This window comes from Dermacentor albipictus, chromosome 10 (genome assembly GCF_038994185.2).
Source record: "Dermacentor albipictus isolate Rhodes 1998 colony chromosome 10, USDA_Dalb.pri_finalv2, whole genome shotgun sequence".
Lineage (NCBI taxonomy): Eukaryota > Metazoa > Arthropoda > Arachnida > Ixodida > Ixodidae > Dermacentor > Dermacentor albipictus.
The window spans coordinates 44,314,068-44,332,945 of NC_091830.1; the positions used below are offsets into that span (position 1 = coordinate 44,314,068).

The following is an 18,878-nucleotide window of genomic DNA, read 5'->3' on the forward strand; positions in this document are numbered from 1 at the left end:
TTTAGACGAAGCTCACACCTACATCCCAAGCTCACTATATGGCACGTTCGCACAGCACACTCAGCGAAATATTTAATAGCAGTTATCTTGCATAAGCGGAACCATACGTGATTAAACAAGATACCTTTGCACCGCAATAGGACCGTAGAACACGTTGTGGGGCTAGTTCGTTCATAGTTTTCGAAAGATGAAGCGCCAACAGAGACAGCACACTAATGAAGAAAGAACAATGACAGGACAAGGCGCTACTTGCAACTGTTTATTGAGGTCAAAAGCGGCTGAATATATAGCCATGGGGATGTGGGGAAGAAAAAGAGGGAGCGCTGAACATGTGAATGCGCACGCGCGAGAACGCGATATATCATGTATAGGAAGGAAATTACAAGATTAACCGAAATCTAAAACCTATCTAAGAACATCCTTTTATTTCTGTGAATATTCCGAAGACGGGATGCTGATACAGGCGTCCCCTCTTAATCTGGTTGGCCTCTAACAGTTCATGCGCCACAATATCTTGGCTTTTAAACGATTGTTGTATCATGAAGCCTTGCTCCCCATATTTGCTTATTCTCTCAATAAACAGATGCAAGTAGCCCCTTGTCCTGTCGTTGTTCTTTCTTCATTAGTGTGCTGCCTCCGTTGGCGCTCCATCTTTTGTTTGCACAGCAACACCAGGCAGAACACGTCCTCTGCTGTAGACCAACCAGAAATATGGCGACTGGCGTTGAAGCACCGTAGCACCGCATCGTGGCGGAGCTATATATACATGTGTGTGCGTGTGTGCTAGAAAGATTACAGGCACGCGGCAGAGGTTTTTTGCGCTTGATCTAACCCCCACTGTTCTTTGCGCATGTTCCGCGTTGTATTATAAGGCGCCGTTATCGTATTTAAGGGTTTACGAAACAGCAGCACATGCCTCCGACATGGTCTAGTGGCTAGGATACCTGGCTCTCACCCAGGAGGCCCGGGTTCGATTCCCGGTGTCGGAAGTATTTTTTTTTAGCTTCCGTCTTTTGTTTATTATTTCAGAATTTTAGTGCGTCCCGTATTCCGGCAAATGCGGTCGGTTTGCCGGATGAGCAGGGGCGTAAACGTGAGCGGCCAGATTGGTGGCGCCAGCTGGTGGACAAAGCTCAACCACCTAAGCACAAAGCCAATTACTATAGTCTTCTTAGCTGGGGTGTAAGTTTTCGACAGTGGCGTAATTGTGAACGCAATTACGCCGCTGCCGAAAATTTGCACCAGCAGCGAAGCAGGTTATTGTGGGTTACTGCAATTTTATCTGTGTTTGTCTGGTTGAGCTCTAAGCCACCACGGCGGCTGCACCGCTCCGGCCGCTCACGTTGCCCCCACTCATCCGGCAATGCGCCCAAACCAACCCCGTTTGCCGGAATAGCGGACACGCTAAAATTTAATGTCTCCAATGGTTTCACGCGGATGAATAAGGCGCTGAAGAGTGATAACGGCTTATATAATGATCGGAACCATCATCAGCGCACCTCGGGCCTCCACCTGCAGTACTTTGCTTGCGTCGTCAATGCTCCTTGCGCCACCGTCGGCACCAGTTTGTGAGCTGTCGTTAGTAATGGCCTAATCAAGTTACGTAACATTGGTAATGACACCGAGCCGCGTGGAGATGAGCTATAGTGGCACAATGCTTACGCATAGTCCAACTCCCAGAGGAGTTTCTGCGCGATTTTTTTCTTGTTCCTGAACGTTTAATATGCGTACTGTATGGCGCCAGCGCCTTGCTATTGTTTCTGCTGGAGGAGAGATAGTGATGTCAAGAAGGAAAGGAAGCTAGAGCGCAGCGATGATGGGGCTAGTGGTGCGAGAAACCCTCCATACCCCACGATTATCCCAGCTTTTGTAGATCGAAGCGCCTCGCACACCACGACCAACTTCTTATCACATCCCTTATCCAAACGGAAAAATTTCGTCCAGTGTTGCATCAGCTTCCGCACGCAACGCTTATTTCGAAACAGCCTAGGCAGCTTGTTTTGAAAAACCTATTTTCTCTTAGCGACAGCTGGGTGAGCAGATTGTGCGCCCAGGCAAAACATCTCCCCAGTCCCGCGTCACGTACCTACAGGGATCTAGGGAGCACTCGCTGTGACGCTTCGGGGAAAACGTACCTAGAAACGTGGTACACGCGAGCAGCGCATGGTGGCGCAGCGGTCGAACGCTGGGCTTGGCCAACGTCGGCTTGGGCCAGAGTCCTTCCATGCAACATGGAAGGACTCTGCTTGGGCGTAAATAGAAACACGCGCCCGGGCTTCACGTCACGAAGGCATGCCTTGCCATGTTGCAGGAATCGCTCTCAATCTCGCTTGCCTCTCTCAACGCGAGATCGTTTGGTGGTCTTCATTCCAAAGATATAACGCATGACTTCGTACTCAATGAGGTTCAGATCTCTTGGAAACGTGGATGGACATAGTCACCGTAGTGACCGGCCAGGTTGGAATAACGGCCGCGAAACGAAGTGACAACTGTACTGCCGGAATCGCCGTCTATGTAAGAAAAAAAGCGTGCTTAACCACGTACACGCTTAAGTCTGATCTAGTCGACTGCGGCGATGTGTGTGCCGTGAAAACCAGCGATTTAATGATAATAATAATAATATTTGGGGTTTTACGTGCCAAAACCACTTTCTGATTATGAGGCACGCCGTAGTGGAGGACTCCGGAAATTTTGACCACCTGGGGTTCTTTAACGTGCACCTAAATCTAAGCACACGGGTGTTTTCGCATTTCGCCCCCATCGAAATGCGGCCGCCGTGGCCGGGATTCGATCCCGCGACCTCGTGCTCAGCAGCCCAACACCATAGCCACTGAGCAACCGCGGCGGGTAACCAGCGATGGAATCGTCATCTTCACCGTGTACATTTCGCCGGGCACTTCCAAGGCCGACGTACAGCGGTCCATGCGAACGCACTTCGCATGAACCGCTCTACGTTGGTGTTGGCGAGAGATAACACTATGCCTTTCGTCAATGTGGGGGACTTTAACGTCGACATTTCAAAACAGGAAAACAAGTGGTTTGTAGACGTCTTCGAAGAGTTTGTACTAAAGTGTTACACAGAAAAGAAGCTACCAACCATCATCCGTGACTCGTGTGTCGACGTAACGTTGGCGAAGAATGTGGCAACAGTCAAAACCGAGAATCTCAGTATATACCACAGCAATCATAAAGCCGTTGTGAATGTCTTTGTGCAATAAATAGTTATACACTGCATTTTATGGTGTACTCATTTCGTTCGTTAGACTAGAATAGGTTAAATGGATGGTAACAGCTACGCTGGCAATCCACCTTCACAGAGTGGATTGGGCCTTTAGTTTTTTTTTTAACCTAGGTAGGACATGAGGCAGTATAATAGCAAGAGCTTGGTGGCGCAACTCACCGCCCCGTACCAAAGGGGAACATCCATAACATGCATCGATCCATCTATTTCAAGCGGTATGTTCATTCATTGACCCATCAGTTACTAAGCTATCATTTCACGCAACTGTGCGTATCGTCCTTAACTTTCATGTACTATGGAAGAGGAAGACATAGTTTTTATACTTATAGCTAGTTTTTCCTAAATATGGACAATTAACAATGGTACATGTTACATTTTACGACCGGATGTTTACATGTTAGTGCAGCTTCCGGTGAAGCGGAAGTGCTTTTCACTTCCCGATCGGGCTCGTCGCCTGGTCTTACGCCTGTTTCGCCGCCTAGGTGGGCGGATTTCGTCAAGTTTTTGCCGCTTCTGCCTGCTCCAAGACGAACATAGCCTTACGCTTTTGCCACACCCTCCTCCTCGCGCTCCGTTCGCTATCACCATCTTTCATCTGCACTCCACGTTCGCTCTTTCATCCTTTTGCTGTGCTCGTGCGCTCGGTTACAAGTAGGCCGAGGGACGGCGCCAACGCTATAGCCGCAGGAACGGGCACCCAAGAGCTGCGCTCTGAGAGTTGCAATTGGGATGGCAAAGTATCGCATGAAGTAACGTTCGCAGTTTTACTGGCCGTACAATTGCAGCAAACATTCGCTTGTAATTAAACCAGCAAGCATGGTGCCATGCGTGCACAGGCAAACACGAACTGATATCACTCGATGAATACGAACCCATGCTGACATAGCGCTGGTCTGATGAGTGAAAACTGAAGGAAGCGAACGCTTCTCCTGCCTGTCCCTTTTTTGCGTCTCCGAAACTTCTGTTTACGCGAGCTCCAGTACTAGGTGTGCGAGAATCAGACTACTTGAAGCGACCCGCAATCTTGGCTCGCCCAAGATTTGCACCCACTGGACGCAAATCTTGGGCGCGTCCAAGATAGGATGCGCCGCAGCACAAGGCTGGGCTAGAGGAGAGGCGCCTTCATCTGCCCTCATGTTGCCGCCCCCTTCTGTGAGCGCGCGAGAAGAGGGCGCGCATCAAGCCACCATCTTCCTAAGCTTGCCCTCAGCATACGGCGTGCGTGGTGCGACATGATCTTATTGCACTTGGACTTTACACAAAACATCACGGCGAGGCCAATGACAAAAACTTGTCTGAGGTATACACGTAATTGATATCGCAATAAAATGACCTCATAAAGCGCTTGCGCATCCAGATAGCACTCTCGGTCATGTTTCTGAAGAATGAAACCTGTATACCCATCGATAAAGAAAGCGATCGGTCCCGGCGTTCAGTCTTGGGCGGGAAGAAGGGGAGGAGTGCACAATGCGCATGTCTGTCCCCCCCCCCCACCGACATTTTTGGATTGGTATCCGTGCTGCTAGGCTTTTCCTTTCCCCATCCCTCACCTGAAAAAATTTCTGGCTACGCCTTTGCTACCGCCGTCTTTATGAAGGAGAACAGGCCAGCGCATGGCAGATAGCCTTGTCGGCTACTTGTTGCGAAGCAAAAGGAGATAGCGGTGCTGGCCCTTCCACTGCCTGAACACCATCTAGCACGTTTCCTTCTTGCTGTGTTGACACTGTTAACGAGTGGAGAAAGGAAAAAAACTGGTGGCACGGTTATGACGCTACACATATCCACCATTTACTGAGATTGCTTGCGAACTTGCGGTACATGCAGTATGTATCCATATCAAATTCGAATGAAACTGTTCTTGTTCGCGTGCATCCCACAAAAAAAGATGAAGATAGCGAAACATTCGTGACGGGGTTCCGAGCCGGAGGAGCAACGGTGCCCTTTTCTCCATTTATTTTAGGTTCTCGTCGACCACTGGTTGCGGCACCATGCAATAAGTGGTTTGACCAGGCTATTTTCCGCGCTCTTTCATGTTCCCTTTCATAAATGTGACGATAGTACCCTTGTGCTACTCAGTTTTGTTTTTTGCCACGAGTTTGCTCCGCCATGCTGTGCTCAAAACTCCAGTGCAACAGGCTTGCATTGTTTTCAAAATGTGGAGGCACGCAACACAGATGCAGTGCAGTTTTGAGGGCACAGTTTGTACATAATTATTAGTTTGTCACAGGGTAGAGTTGAGCCACATTATAACAGTTTCATCTGACACTATAATGCCTTCCTTACATCTGATATTCGTTATGAATTTATACAGGGTGTCCCGCATAACTTGAGCCAAGAATTTGAAAATTAAAGGTGTGTCAGAGGCGAATCGAGCTGTAAGCATGCTATTCGCAATAACCTATAGTAACTCGGACAATTTTTTGGTTTTCCCATAGCTCACCAATTAGCCAACTATTTAATTATAGGCTGAGGATCCCAAGTATGATATGCATATTTGCACAGCACCTTAAAAAAACACCGATCGAGTTGTTTCCTTTACAATACGTCTCAGGTAGTCCTTTTCTCCTGGGTTGCAAAGAAAGCTCGGCAAATATGAAGAAAGACACGTGACCGAGCGTTTGCGCAGTGGTATTGTGCTGCTCTCAAGCGTGCGTTAGGTGAACAAAATCGGCTGCATGGCAAGTGGCGACGAGGAAGCGGGAGGGCATTCTTTATCTCATTGGCAGCGCTCGACCAGCAGCATGCATTTTCTCCATCACCTGACGGGAGCCGACCTTGTTTGCAGTGCTCTGAATACAACTGCTTGGTAACAAGCTTCTAAACTATGCTAGTTTTTGCCACTTGCAATGAGGAATTTGTTGAGGCTAACGTGAGTATCTGGACACTTTACATTGCAACTTTGTTTGATAAAACACAAAATCTGTTTGGCAATGTATTATGAATCTCTTGGGAAACAGTTCCACCACAGTGATTGCACGTGTTGACGTCATACCACTTTAAGTCACACGAAATAATTTTCTGTTTACTTAATTACTTAATTATTTCTGTTTACTGTTTACTTTCTGTTTACGCTTACCCTTTTCCCCACCAATAGCATTCAGTTTCTTCATAAAAACACACAACAGTACTTAATTCTGCGAAAAAATTTTTCATTTATTATACATTATAAAACTTCCTGGCCTCATCAAGGCAGCAAGTTTAGTCGTCGGACTGCGAAATGATAAAAATCGAAAGAATAAATATATTTAAGTCAATGAACATGATTCGCAGTTAATACAGGTGTTATCATGCGGATTACTTCTACCTGACTTGCAACAATGCTAAGCCTCGCGTCATAAGGATACTCAACGATGGCACACAATTAATATTAAAGCTCGTAGGAAGGCATGGCGACGGTTGCATCACAGAATGCCAGCGCTGATGCTCTGGATCATCTCTTGCATCTTCTTCAGCTTCTCCAAGTCAGCAGACACCTTGGCCAGCTGGTTCGTTTTGTTCTGCAGCGCCTCGTCCTTCTTCTGATACTTGGCCTCGAGAGCTTGCACCTGAAGAAGCGAGGGAAAGAACAAGACTAATGTGCAGCAGTACTCACGTACGGGGCAGAAACCTGGAGGCTTACGAAAAGGATTCTCGTTAAGTTTAGGACGATGCAACAAGCAATGGAAAGAAGAATGATAGGTGTGACTTTAAGGGATAAGAAAAGAGCAGATTGTGTGAGAGAACCAATTGAAGTTAATGACATCTTAGTTGAAATCAAGAAAAAGAAATGGGCATGGGCAGGACATGTAATGAGAAGGGAAGATAACCGATGGTCATTAAGGGTTACGGACTGGATGCCAAGGGAAGGGAAGCGTAGCAGAGCGCAGCAGAAAGTTAGGTGGGCGGGTGACATTAAGACGTTTGCAGGGACGACATGGCCAATATTAGTACATGACCGGGGTAGTTGGAGAAGTATGGGAGAGGCCTTTGCCCTGCAGTGGGCGTAACCGGGCTGATGATGGATATGATGACGAATGTGTAGCAGATGTCAAGGGTCGATGTTTAAGTGCTTCTTCCTTAGTTAGCCAGTCTACTGCTGCATTAACTCAGTGGACACAAAATAAAAGGCAACTTAGTTAATGCTACAGTTATTGCTTGTTGCTGGGCTTTGCTGGTACGTCTTGACACAAGTTTAGAGTGCAAGAAAAAACAAGAAATACAAGGACAGAAAAGGTTCTCTTATGCTGTTCCTGCTCTTGTGTCCTTGTGCTTTGTATTTTTTTTTGTAGCACTACAAATTTTTTAATTTGCTGATGGAACTTCAGCCCTAAAAGAAAGTGACACCGGCACCAATATTCACAGATTTATGTTTTTGGTAATTGCAAATGCAAACATCAGCATTTGTTCTAGTTTTTGAATGATATGAAACTATAAAAATAAACTTAACAAACCATTAAATTTCGTGGTTCATAAACACTTCTGAAATGCCAAAAAAATTTTTTCCAAGCACTGAAGCAAGCTTATGTATATGTTTGCAAGCTTGAAGAACAGAATGTCACCTTCAAGAACAAGTAAGCTCACTTATCACACAAAAATGAGAAAGGCACAAAACAAGCACTTGGCAACCAACCTAGAGCTAACCACCCCAATGGATAGGCCTGACTTTTAGACAGCGCCAACTTTGTGACCTTGATGTCCGGTACAAAATCTACAAGCTGTAGTAGAAACCCAAATCCAATAATTTTCATACACTGCATGAGATAATGGTTTTCAAGGATTTCTACAAAGCCTGAACCATCTAACACGAATCAGAACATAAAATCTCAGGGCCTTCTCTGATTAGACTACATGTTTTTAATTGTAAATTTATAGTTTCCACATTCTCGCATTAATCTTGTGGATACGCAATCAACGAGAAGAATGCGAAAAATCTTGAATGATTGGGGTGCCCGTGCACCATTCTAGTTGGGGCACTTTAGTGCTAGACAGAGTTTCCTGTATTGTTCACTCGGAATTTATCTGGATTCTGTTTGAATTTTATGCCATTTCCACATCAATTCCAAAGGATCAGCATAGAACATGTGCAGAAAACACAAAAGTATTCAGCTGCACACAAGAGCATTCAAGCATGAAAAAAAAAAAAACATTCACCGACAGTTACGATACTCCCTAATACAAAATTTTAGCACAGCTCTATGTGTGAAGGGAAGTATGCACGCCAATATTTTGTATTATGATTATAGAGGTGCTCGGTTTATATTAGGAAGAGAACGCTGTGAGTAACGCGGCTGGCACAATCTGTCTCATGCAGCACATTGGAAACGGAGCGAAGTGTGGATTGAAAGTGGCATCGGGGATCAAAAGGGTATCGAAAGCGGCAGCACGTGGGTGACACGTGGGTGCGATTCACAGTAGCCACCACAGGCAGACAGACAGACCTTCGCTCTCGCAGCAATTTGTTTCCGTATACGATATCTGTGGGCGCACTGGCCGCATGCTTCATCGATGGCGTCATCGGGGAACAGACGACGGCGTGCTACCTGACACCATCCCGCAGCTTTTCTTCTCAAGCTTTCACCCTACCCTCCTCCACCGCTTTTCTCCTCGCACTCTCTTCGCTACCGCCCTCTTTGATCCCCCCCGCTGCGCTCCGCGTTCGCTCTTCCATCCTTTGCTGTGCTCGTTCGCTCGGTTACGCCGAGGGACGACGCCGACGCTCAACGCAGGAACGGGCGCCTAAGCGCTGCGCTCTAAACCAACTGCTCCCAGTGAAACGCTACTTATGCAGTTCCATAATCCTCGGTCTTCTGCAATATTGCCAAGAAAGTCATATGGAATCCTTAAGGACATCGCCATTGATTTCACACGAACGATGAAGAAATGCACATAAAGCGTGGAACTGCCGAGCTGCGTACAAAACATCCCCACCTGTTGCTCCAGCGCACTGTTTTCCTTTTGGAGGGCGATGCTGGCCTCGTTTATGCTCTTGAGCTCTGTCTTCAGAGCCTTCACGAGGGCCATCTTCTCGTCCAAGTTCCCTTGTAGCTTGTGCAGGCACTTTGCTTGGTCTAGGAGAAGACAAAAAATAAAATCACGCAGATCAAGCACACTGTAGGAATCAATACCGTGAGCAGAACTTTTAAAGTAGCTGGCTAACGTAACTTGGGGCTCGGTCACACATTACTGCAGTCGACTTCCGTTAATCCCCATCTTGACAGAACCGATGAAATTGTTTAATTCTACCCAGCAGGTAATTCCATCAAGATGCAGAACAGGCACAAGCACACAGCACCGTTTCATTTGGCAGCATTTGCTTGAGTCAAACATGCCCCTGAATCAAACACGAGCCCGCTTTCAAAGTTTTCGAAGTAGAAAACTAATGTATAAATTACATTAAGACCCCTCAACAAAGTATAAATCTAATACGCACCCGATCTTTAGCAAGAAAAATGGCTAAGGGTGTAATATGTGTTGCACAATGGCGGCCAGTTTCCTGAAGTCATCTTTGCGGCAGCTTCTTAGTCGCCTTGGCCGCACGGTTTCTTTAAGTCAACATCGACACACAGATTTTTTAAAGTCAGCTTCGCCGCAGTACATTCGTGCTAAGCGCCAAAGCTTACAACTGCTGAAAAGACATGGTGTCGTATCGAAGTGGACTGTGCAAACAATTTTCGGCCCAATTTTTATATATATATATATATATATATATATATATATATATATATAAAAAAGAGGTGCACATTATAATTGGGTAACTGCCATAATCAGACAATGGTGAGCCACGGATACTGCTTGAAAGGCATGCTCAAGATAACCGATTTCGATGGAAGATGACGCCTGTTCAATGCACGCACTGTCCCCTGAGCTCCGCCGTGACAGACGCTGCGACTGAAGGGGCTGCTACTGGGGTAGCAGCCCCTTGCACCATAGAGATCAGGTACACCCATGCACCCATGCACCATAGAGATCAGGTGCATGGGTGCCAACTGGTCAAGTTCGAATGATTCGGTGAAGGCCAATTTCAGAATCGTAATAACAAAAGTTTAGGCCCAAAGACATGCATGGGCATCAGCCGGGACTTTCGGTCAGGACCAAATCAACCGAAAACTGGAATTTACCGGATTCTAATCATTGGAACTCTACTGTAGATGGCACAACACATCCATGTAGAATGACCAATCGTGTGTGATGACGATGCCAAGGAGTCAGCACGACGACAACTAATTTAGTGCGGTGCAGTAAGAAAACTGCAGCTTGTTTTGCTATGAACTGGGTCGACCATGAAGGTAGTCCGATATGTAAGCGAAGCCAATATCTAAGGTGCAGTATGTCACATGGCATCCGAAATCGCTAGCTACCACAAGAGTGGGGAAAGTCAGTGTGCAAACTGTTGCTATGTGACATGGTACATGTGCCAGCCATCTTAAAGCGCAAGCTTGAAAGTGGTGAGCAGTGCTTTGTGGTATTCACTTGCGACGTCCATGAATATGTGGCCTAATGGGTAGAGCATCAGGGGCTTGCACTAAGTGTTGACTGCACTAGGCGTTGACTGCGCATCTCATTCAGATCGCATCTTGTCATGTGCACCTGCAGATAACGAGATAACATAGCGGTGCCTTTGCGGTTTCAGATTTCAATGCATGAGCGCTACGGGGAGCTTTTCCTCTGGAGTTGGTTATAGTAACCACGACTGCAACAATATGTTCAACCATACATCCTACCAGGTGTCTTCGGGCCCTCGCATACTGACCTTTCATCTTGGCTTCGTGCTCCTTGAGCAGCTTCTCTTGGTCCTGGTTGGCCAACTCGAGCTCCTCATTCGCCTTGGTAAGCCTGCAGACATATAAATAGGAAAAGGTCAGCAAACTTCAACTATTCCTGCATCCCTGGACTTGCTTAGGGTGCACTGACACCTGCAATTGACATAAGTCACATGACCCACTATGGTAGGCGACCAAGGAGTGATTCACAGCGACCAATGATCACACTGGCAAGCACGACCGGCCCTTCAACACACCAAAACGTCCTGTGATTGGCACCATTCATGTCTGTTCGCACTGCCATTGCCTCAGAAAGTAGGCCCAAGCATATAGACATCCTGCTCCCGCAATGCCGATTGGTTCAGCAGCTTTGCAACTACTGTCACGCAACTAAAAAAAAATCAAGCAGCAAGCAATTGACCCAAAACAGTTGCCTTTCATCCAAAGTTACTGATGATGACTGTTTGCTTTGTGAACAACTCAGTCGCGCGACCTCAGAGATGGTGTGAATGAGCCCTTATTGTGAGAGCAGCCGGCCTTCACAACGGATTATGCCACCTTCTCAAGGGCTACTGTAATTACTTGACTGTAACACGCACCAAATTTTGAGTCAATCAGAAAGGGCAAAGACACCCTTTGAGCTAATGAGGGATGATAAGATTTGGTGTTGACAACATGGCAAGATGGTTCAACAGCATGGCATATTTTGACAGCGTTCAATATAGTGGTTAAACTGCAAGTGTCATGTGATGCCTTCCTCCTGTTCTCTTTTTCCCTCCTACATGACAACAACTTTCCCATAACGACATGTCGAATGGATTACAGAAATCCTTGAGTACCAATGACGATAGCTCGTCACTATATTTTAGTTTTGTGAAGATAGCATAGGGCTTATTACTTTCTAAGAGCTAATAACAGCCACATATATCCCTCGGAAGAAGAGGAAGAAGGTTTTCTTCCAGCTTGTGCCATTCATCTAAAGACTATGCAAAGCAAAAAGTAACGTAAAGCTAAGGTTCTTAAATGATCAAGCCTAGATATTGAAGTTCCAAGTCAATCAAGAATGAAATCAAATTTTAATGAAACTCGTATGGCTAGAGGTATGAGACATAACATTTATTACAGCAATGTGTCACGTTTTTCAATGGTTCTTGCATGTTTTGCAAGCTTCCTGCAATTCAAAATGTCTTTTTGCATGGTCACAAAATAACCCAGTAACTGCATGACGATACGCAATGATTTTTGCTCATAGAATCGCAACCAAGCAGTTCCTTAGAAAACTGAGGACACTTTAGGCATGTCGAGCCTAAACAAAGGCTTGCCAACTTTATTGACAATAAAATGAAAATTCATGTAGTAAGGCGTTAGGCACACAGCAAGCGATAAAAACCCTTGTCTTACGCATACGAAATAACTTTGAAGGAAAGGCTACTTCACTCACTCACTGTGTGTACAATAAAAACTAAATACATCACACTTAAAAAGAAGTACTTGCATTTTTTTATGTGGGGTCGTATCCTTTAGAATCAGAATCAAAAATTTATTATATTGTATTATTATATTTATTATATTAGATATATGTTGGCTCATTAGGGGAGCTTTCTCTTTGAATGCGAACTTTGTGATTATAAATATTGTAACAAGTAGAATGAAAAACATTTATCATGAATAAAATGAGTATATCATGGACAAATATTACGCGAATGAAAATGCCAAGAAGAAAACCGTACGCCTCTAGCTTCAGCTTCATCGAATCACCATGCTTCTGGAGCATTGCAATCATCTCCTTCTGCGACATGATCTCCTGCTGCGCAGACTCCAGGCTTTTCAGAACCACCTCGTGCCTGCGAAGGGATTGACAGATAAAAAGGCTAACTCACAAATCAACAAATTCATAAGGAAAAAAAGAAAGGCAAGGAAGGAGTGGTTTTCCCAACTATCAAACACGATACAATCAGTATGCTATAGCAGGTGTCAACAAACCAGGCTCCATTGCAAATTTATATTATACATTATATTAAATTGTAAGTTGTAGGAGCGCCTTACTGCAAGAAATTTTCCAAACAGTGCAAAAATGAGAGGAGATGGGAGAAATTAAACTGTTGCGTTGCCATGCTGCCAGGATGAGAGCTTCACTGCCGGCCTCGATTGGCATCTGCAAGCGACATTCCTTTCCTGCCTACTTTCATACCGGGGCCAAGCAACCGCGTCACATTCATGTCATGATCCCCGAACCTGAAAATTCATGTAGTAAGGCGTTAGGCCCTCCTAGTGGTGGCATTGTGTGTTTCTGCATTCGACAATGTGCCGAATTCACGTGCCATAATCAGCAACGTCACAGGCAATGCATCTTATACAGCGTCAATCGTACCTGTGACTGATTGTGGCTGGAAATGGGGCTCGTCCGAGAGGAACGATTCGAGAGTTTCTTTGAAATTTCAGCTGTTTTCACACCGTGCAGCCGCTCGGTACTTTGCTGTCACTATAGCCGCCACGTGATCTATGTGCTGCGCTTGTCTGTTTGCAGTGCCCAAACCTGGTGAGGGGCCTTCTAAATGAAAGCAAAGCTTTGTGCACAACTGTATGCTGTTAGCAGCTTTTTCATTTGTGTTAATTTTCTGACCTACATACCATGGTGCACATCTTTCAGGGAAAATAAACAAACAACAAAGCATTACTTATTCTATAAAACTCTCAGTTTTACCCATGAAAGCATCAAAAATGACCCATTTTGTGTTGTCTGCCTTTCCAAAACTGCTCATCAGAGCTGGGCCATCTTGGCCTCATTTGAAAGTGCATCCTTCCAGCTTTCTTTGCTGCCAAAAACAAGCCTTCAATGCTGTTTCAGAAAGAAAGCTACCTGGTTTTGTAGTTTCATATGCATATTTTTGCACTCTCCGATTTTTCGCACTTTTCTCGAATAATGGTCTCTGCATGTCGCAAATTCTGAGAGCGACACTGACTCCCTGTTAGTCATTCGATTCTCTTATTTTCTGCGTGAATGCTAGATAGAGAGTGCAGAAGCGTAATGGAAAAATTTTGAAAGCTTGGAAAAATCACCCAACAAAGGTTCACACTTACAAAGCGGTAATTTTAGAATTTTATAATTTCACCTGAAGTAAAGATACAAACATTCCAATGCTAAATTGCACTCTTTGGACATTCAGAAACATGGCTGCTTAGTTTCATCTCTTTTCTGCAATGCATTTTTTTAATCGCTCCTCCCAAATTCATAGAAAAAGAAATCATTTTGGATTGACTAACAAAAGTTGATTGCATATTTGCAATCAACACATAAGAATAAATATTTTCTGAAGATTTCACCTGTCTAGAGTCAATAAAGAAAACGTTTCTTGGAACCCACGTTTAATTAGTGGTGGTTAATATGTGTTCCTGTTAATTATCTGTAGTGATTAGTTAAGCCCCTTTTAAATAAAACTTTATGGCCAGAATGTCAATAAAAGGCTTGTAAGCACATTTGAAAACATCAGATCGCTTTCAACAGTTTCCAAATTGCAACCTTTTGCACAGCTGTTTTCCATATCTGAGAGGAATTTTACGCCTTTGTTCTACCTACAGTTTCAGTGCCTCACTGGCGTCTCTTCCGTTTTTGTCTTGTTTAGGGATCATTCTGGCCTTGGGTTCTATCTCGCCTTGTTCTGTTTTCTATTCATTGATGCATTTGATTCCTTTTTCCTGTGCTACTAATTTGTTCTCATTGTTTCAATTTTAGTCAGTACGCATTTATGTTAGTATATCTCAAGTTTTTCTTAACCCCTTCAGGCACCAATTAAATGTCTTGGTTCAATGCTTAGGTTGAAGACATTTCTTTCAAGTTATACTCAATGTATTTATGTTTCCTTGCAAATGCTATGCTAAAACTGCGCACTAACGTGCCCATTACAGGATTGATCCTGAACAATATGGGCGAGTTGGTGATTTAATATTGACTTGTCTGCACAGCGCAAAAGACGAGGATAGAAGAAAGGTCACAACATGGCGCCTGTGTTGTTTCCTTTGTTCTGTCCTCGTCTTTTGTGCTGTTCAGACATGTCGATACTAGGAGGAGGTTTCACCTTTTCGCTTTCACGTCAAGGTCGTTATTTCTCTGCTCCAGCTCTTCTACGTGGGCCTTCAGGGCTTTGATCTTGGTTCGGGAGGCCTTCAAGCTCTGCACAGTCTCTTCGGTGTGCTTCTCCATCTGAAAGCGGCAGCAATGTTAGGGCGCTGAAAACGATGAGCATTTAGCGGAATGTGCATGCATCTGTATCACTACGTTGAAGAGGCAGGAGTTGCATTTCAAGTTATTTCAAAGTAGCCATTTACAGTGAAATAACAATAATCCGAAATTTCTTTATTCGAACTGATGGATAATTCAAATTGCTCTGTTGGTCTCATCAAATGAGAGAGAGAGAAAGAGAGAGGGGGAGGAAAGACAGGGAGCCATTGTAAGTACCATCTGGCTATACTGTGCTGGGGAAAGGGGTAAAGAGAATAAAAGGAGAAAGAAGAAACAGAAATTCACACAGTAACACGATGCTACACACTACAACATTCAAAGATGGCCACACAATTCACAGGTCCTTAAAAACTTCAGCACAGCCCTTAAGGCCTTGAGTACCGAAACCCGCCTGGACCAGTGTCCTAGAACTTTTTCTCCTGTGAAGGGGCGATTGCCCAGTTATCCAGCAACGTCTTGTGTATTTGAATAGAGAGAAACTCTCACAAATTCGAGCTCTTAAAACCACACTACGGTTACTTCGAACAAAATCTCCCACTCCCATGCACCTCTTTTCAGACAAACCCCAAGCCAAAGGCCAAAGTCCAATGCATCGCTAGCTACCTTAATGTCGCCTGTTGTAAAAAAAGATGAGGAAAGAAGCGTGTGATGCTGATGAGACCTAATCGAAGCAAGCAGAGTAGCGCACACCCTCTATTTTCCAGGAAGCTTAAAAAGAGCAAGTAGGAGCCCCCAGCGTGCTCTTGATCACATTACCGCGGCTTACCTGCCCCCTTCGCTCCTCCTAGAATGCCCTTGATTACGTTGCCGTGCCACTCACTCCCCCACCTCCTAATGCACTCTCTTGATTACGTCCTCTCCAATATTGCGCACACAGGAGTACGCCGTGCGTCACGCCACCATCCTTCTCGGCTCACCCTCGCATGTTTTCTTTCGCACCAGTGCGGAAGGTGCGAGGGAAGCAACAGTGCGCAAGATGCGATCTTATCGCCCATGGACTGTAACAGGACCTAGGCTTTTTCCGGCACATGTTGAGCACTGGTGGAGGAACGGCAAGACTCAATGCGAGTCCAGTGACCATTTTGTTTTTGTGCGCTGTACTGCACAATTGATGGGGCGCTATATCTAAAGGGGCTCTTTTTAGTTCGAACTACGTTTTATTCTAATAAAGTTCTGGTCCCCTTGGAGTTCTAAGTAATGAGATTCTACTGCAACATGTTCGCGCAGGACAGGGGTAATTGGAGATCGCAGGGAGAGGTCTTTGTTCTGCAGCGGACATAAAATAGGCTGATGATGATGATGATGACGGTAACATCTTTTAGGAAAGGTTCAAAATGTGCCTGCTGTTACAGGGGCGTCACCTTTTAAATCTTTACAAAAAAGGAAAAGAAAATACTTGAGATTTATGCAAATCTGAGCAACTCGTACAATCAAAGATAGTGAAGCTCTAAACAGGAGTTTTTCTACCCTTTGAATGTCTACCCAGAATGTACTTTAGCCTTTACAAAGACTGCGTTATATCCAGTGCAAGTACTTTGCTACAGCCGAGGTATTTTAACAAGCTTAACTATACTTGATCATGGTACTTTTTTTTACTCTTGCAACATCGATGCAATATGCTGCACCTACACTGATTTGCTAAATGCTCTGCTGCATTTGATCCAATCAATTTGCTACATACAAGGTGTATGGGAGTGCTTCACTATGGGGTTATTTTTTTTACTACAAAATTTTAATAAAGTCACCTGTGGCAGATAGCGTAATTGTACTCCATGAGCTAGATTACTCAAAGCAGTGGACATTACTTGTACTAGAAATCGAGATGGTTAATAGACTACATTACAAAATTCCCCAATTAAGGTTTCAACTAGTTACTTTACTGCCCATATTGCAATTAACTAATTGCAGCCCCTAAGTTTGCAAGGCATATCTAACTGGAACGAACTTCATTGCTCTCAGGTTTTCCATAGTTTCTACAAATGTGTTGGAGAACTGAACACACTGTGTTAATTGAAAATTTCACATAATAAAGTTTCAATAAATTGATGTTTAACTGCATTCTCGGATCTTTCACTAGGTATTCAATCATATTACTATACATCATCTTACTTCAGTCATCCTCTCCTCGGTGTCTTCAATACGCCGTTCGGATGCCCTCAAAAGGCTGCGCAACTCTTCCACCTGAAAGCATTAGAAATAAAGCAACACATATAACCGTGGAGCCAGGGATGCCCTTAGAATGCAATACTGGCAGGGTAACACCACAAACGATAATACGAGTGGCGTACAGAATAATGCCAAATCTGGTTATGCATTACACTCACATTTAGTCGAGATTCAGTACAGCTCAAATTACACTTTATTCTTCAGCGTTTAAACTCTCAATGTTGCTGATGTCACCAGAGCTCACTACTTCATCGGCAAGCTCCCAAACATGGTTATCCGTGCAGTCTATGCTGTTAGACAATTGAGCAGCAACATTACAATGCCCCCATGCACACAAAATACAATTTTTGTTAAACTTCCATTCAAATATCTTACTTCGAAAGTAGGGGGGGGGGGGGGGGGTGTGCAACTGACTAAATATGGTAGTGATCGTGAGACAGTGAAGGCCAAGACGGAAGCACACACCTCAGCCTCGTTCTTGGCCTCAATGCAGGTGTATTTTGTGACCAGACGATCGGACTGTTGGAGAGCCGCAGTTTTTGCCTCGAGGAGTTGCAGAAGCTCCTCTTCGCGAGCCTTTACAAAAGAAAAGTTACAAGCATGAACAAACATAACAAAAATTCAGCAAGTTATGCATGGTTCCACATTTTTCTCACCTACGAAAGTCCAGTTCACGGCAAAAGTGATGCTTCAGGTATGTCGTTAACACTAATCCATCACTTTAGCGTTACTTTAAATGTAGGTATCTGCCTTTGATGTTCTTTTAAGAAGAGGAAGCCAAATTTAGGTTTAAGCTAACTAAGGTCAATGAATGAAGCCGAAGCCCACTGGCCTGCACTCTAGTCAGATGTCTGGTACAGCAGCCTAGGCAAAATGTGGAAATGAATGTTGCTGTACATCATTGTTCTATTTTATACCAGCGCTTGTTCCCACAGAATTTTTGCTGTCATGAAATAATTGCTCGGTGCAAGACATGCCTACTGTACTCAAAATTTCAGAAACGGTGTTACCAGTTCTACACGTGGTCTGTCTGAAAAGTAATGGAACCAGGTCTGTTCCGTGATCTATGTAGTGATCTATGTAATACATGGGCACAATTGTTAAGTAATTTAGTAATATGATGTCTTGGTAGTGTATACCTACAATTTATTATATAATAATAACTATAACACTGCACTCCATTATCTGTGAAAACTGAGGGATGAACCATGAACATGAAGCAACAAAACAACCTGAAATTTGTTGTCCGATTGGGAAAGACACCATCAGATGCACTTCACATGTCTTGACAAGTGCATGGAGATTACGCCATGTCAAGCACATGTGTTTGAGGAACAGAAGAGATTCGAAGAGGGGCTAGAGGAAGCGGAAGACGACTCCAGGTGTGGGAAGCCTCCAACAAACAAAACTCAAGGCAATTTCAAAAGAGCAAAGCAACGCCTATAGCGAGTTGTTGCCACAGGGACAGAAAATCATTTAGAAAGTCTACAAA

The 18,878-nt window shown here is 44.5% G+C and overlaps 1 protein-coding gene and 1 non-coding gene across 2 annotated transcripts in view; one reads left to right on the top strand and one right to left on the bottom strand.

The window, feature by feature from the left end:
- The first annotated feature begins 917 nt into the window (after positions 1-917).
- TRNAE-CUC (transfer RNA glutamic acid (anticodon CUC)) lies at positions 918-989 on the top strand. Its single transcript has one exon. It is a non-coding gene; the product is annotated as a tRNA-Glu (tRNA).
- Positions 990-6,373: 5,384 nt separating this feature from the next.
- Positions 6,374-18,878, bottom strand: part of LOC139050645 (protein CIP2A homolog) — a 44,692-nt gene continuing 32,187 nt past the window's right edge. Inside the window, exons 15-21 of the mRNA XM_070527234.1 lie at positions 17,852-17,962; positions 17,330-17,401; positions 15,057-15,181; positions 12,711-12,824; positions 10,971-11,053; positions 9,149-9,288; positions 6,374-6,786 (exon numbers count right to left, since the gene is read on the bottom strand). Of these exons, the coding sequence (XP_070383335.1) occupies positions 6,643-6,786; positions 9,149-9,288; positions 10,971-11,053; positions 12,711-12,824; positions 15,057-15,181; positions 17,330-17,401; positions 17,852-17,962 (789 nt within the window). The 3' untranslated portion in view covers positions 6,374-6,642. The remainder of the gene's footprint in view (positions 6,787-9,148; positions 9,289-10,970; positions 11,054-12,710; positions 12,825-15,056; positions 15,182-17,329; positions 17,402-17,851; positions 17,963-18,878) is intronic.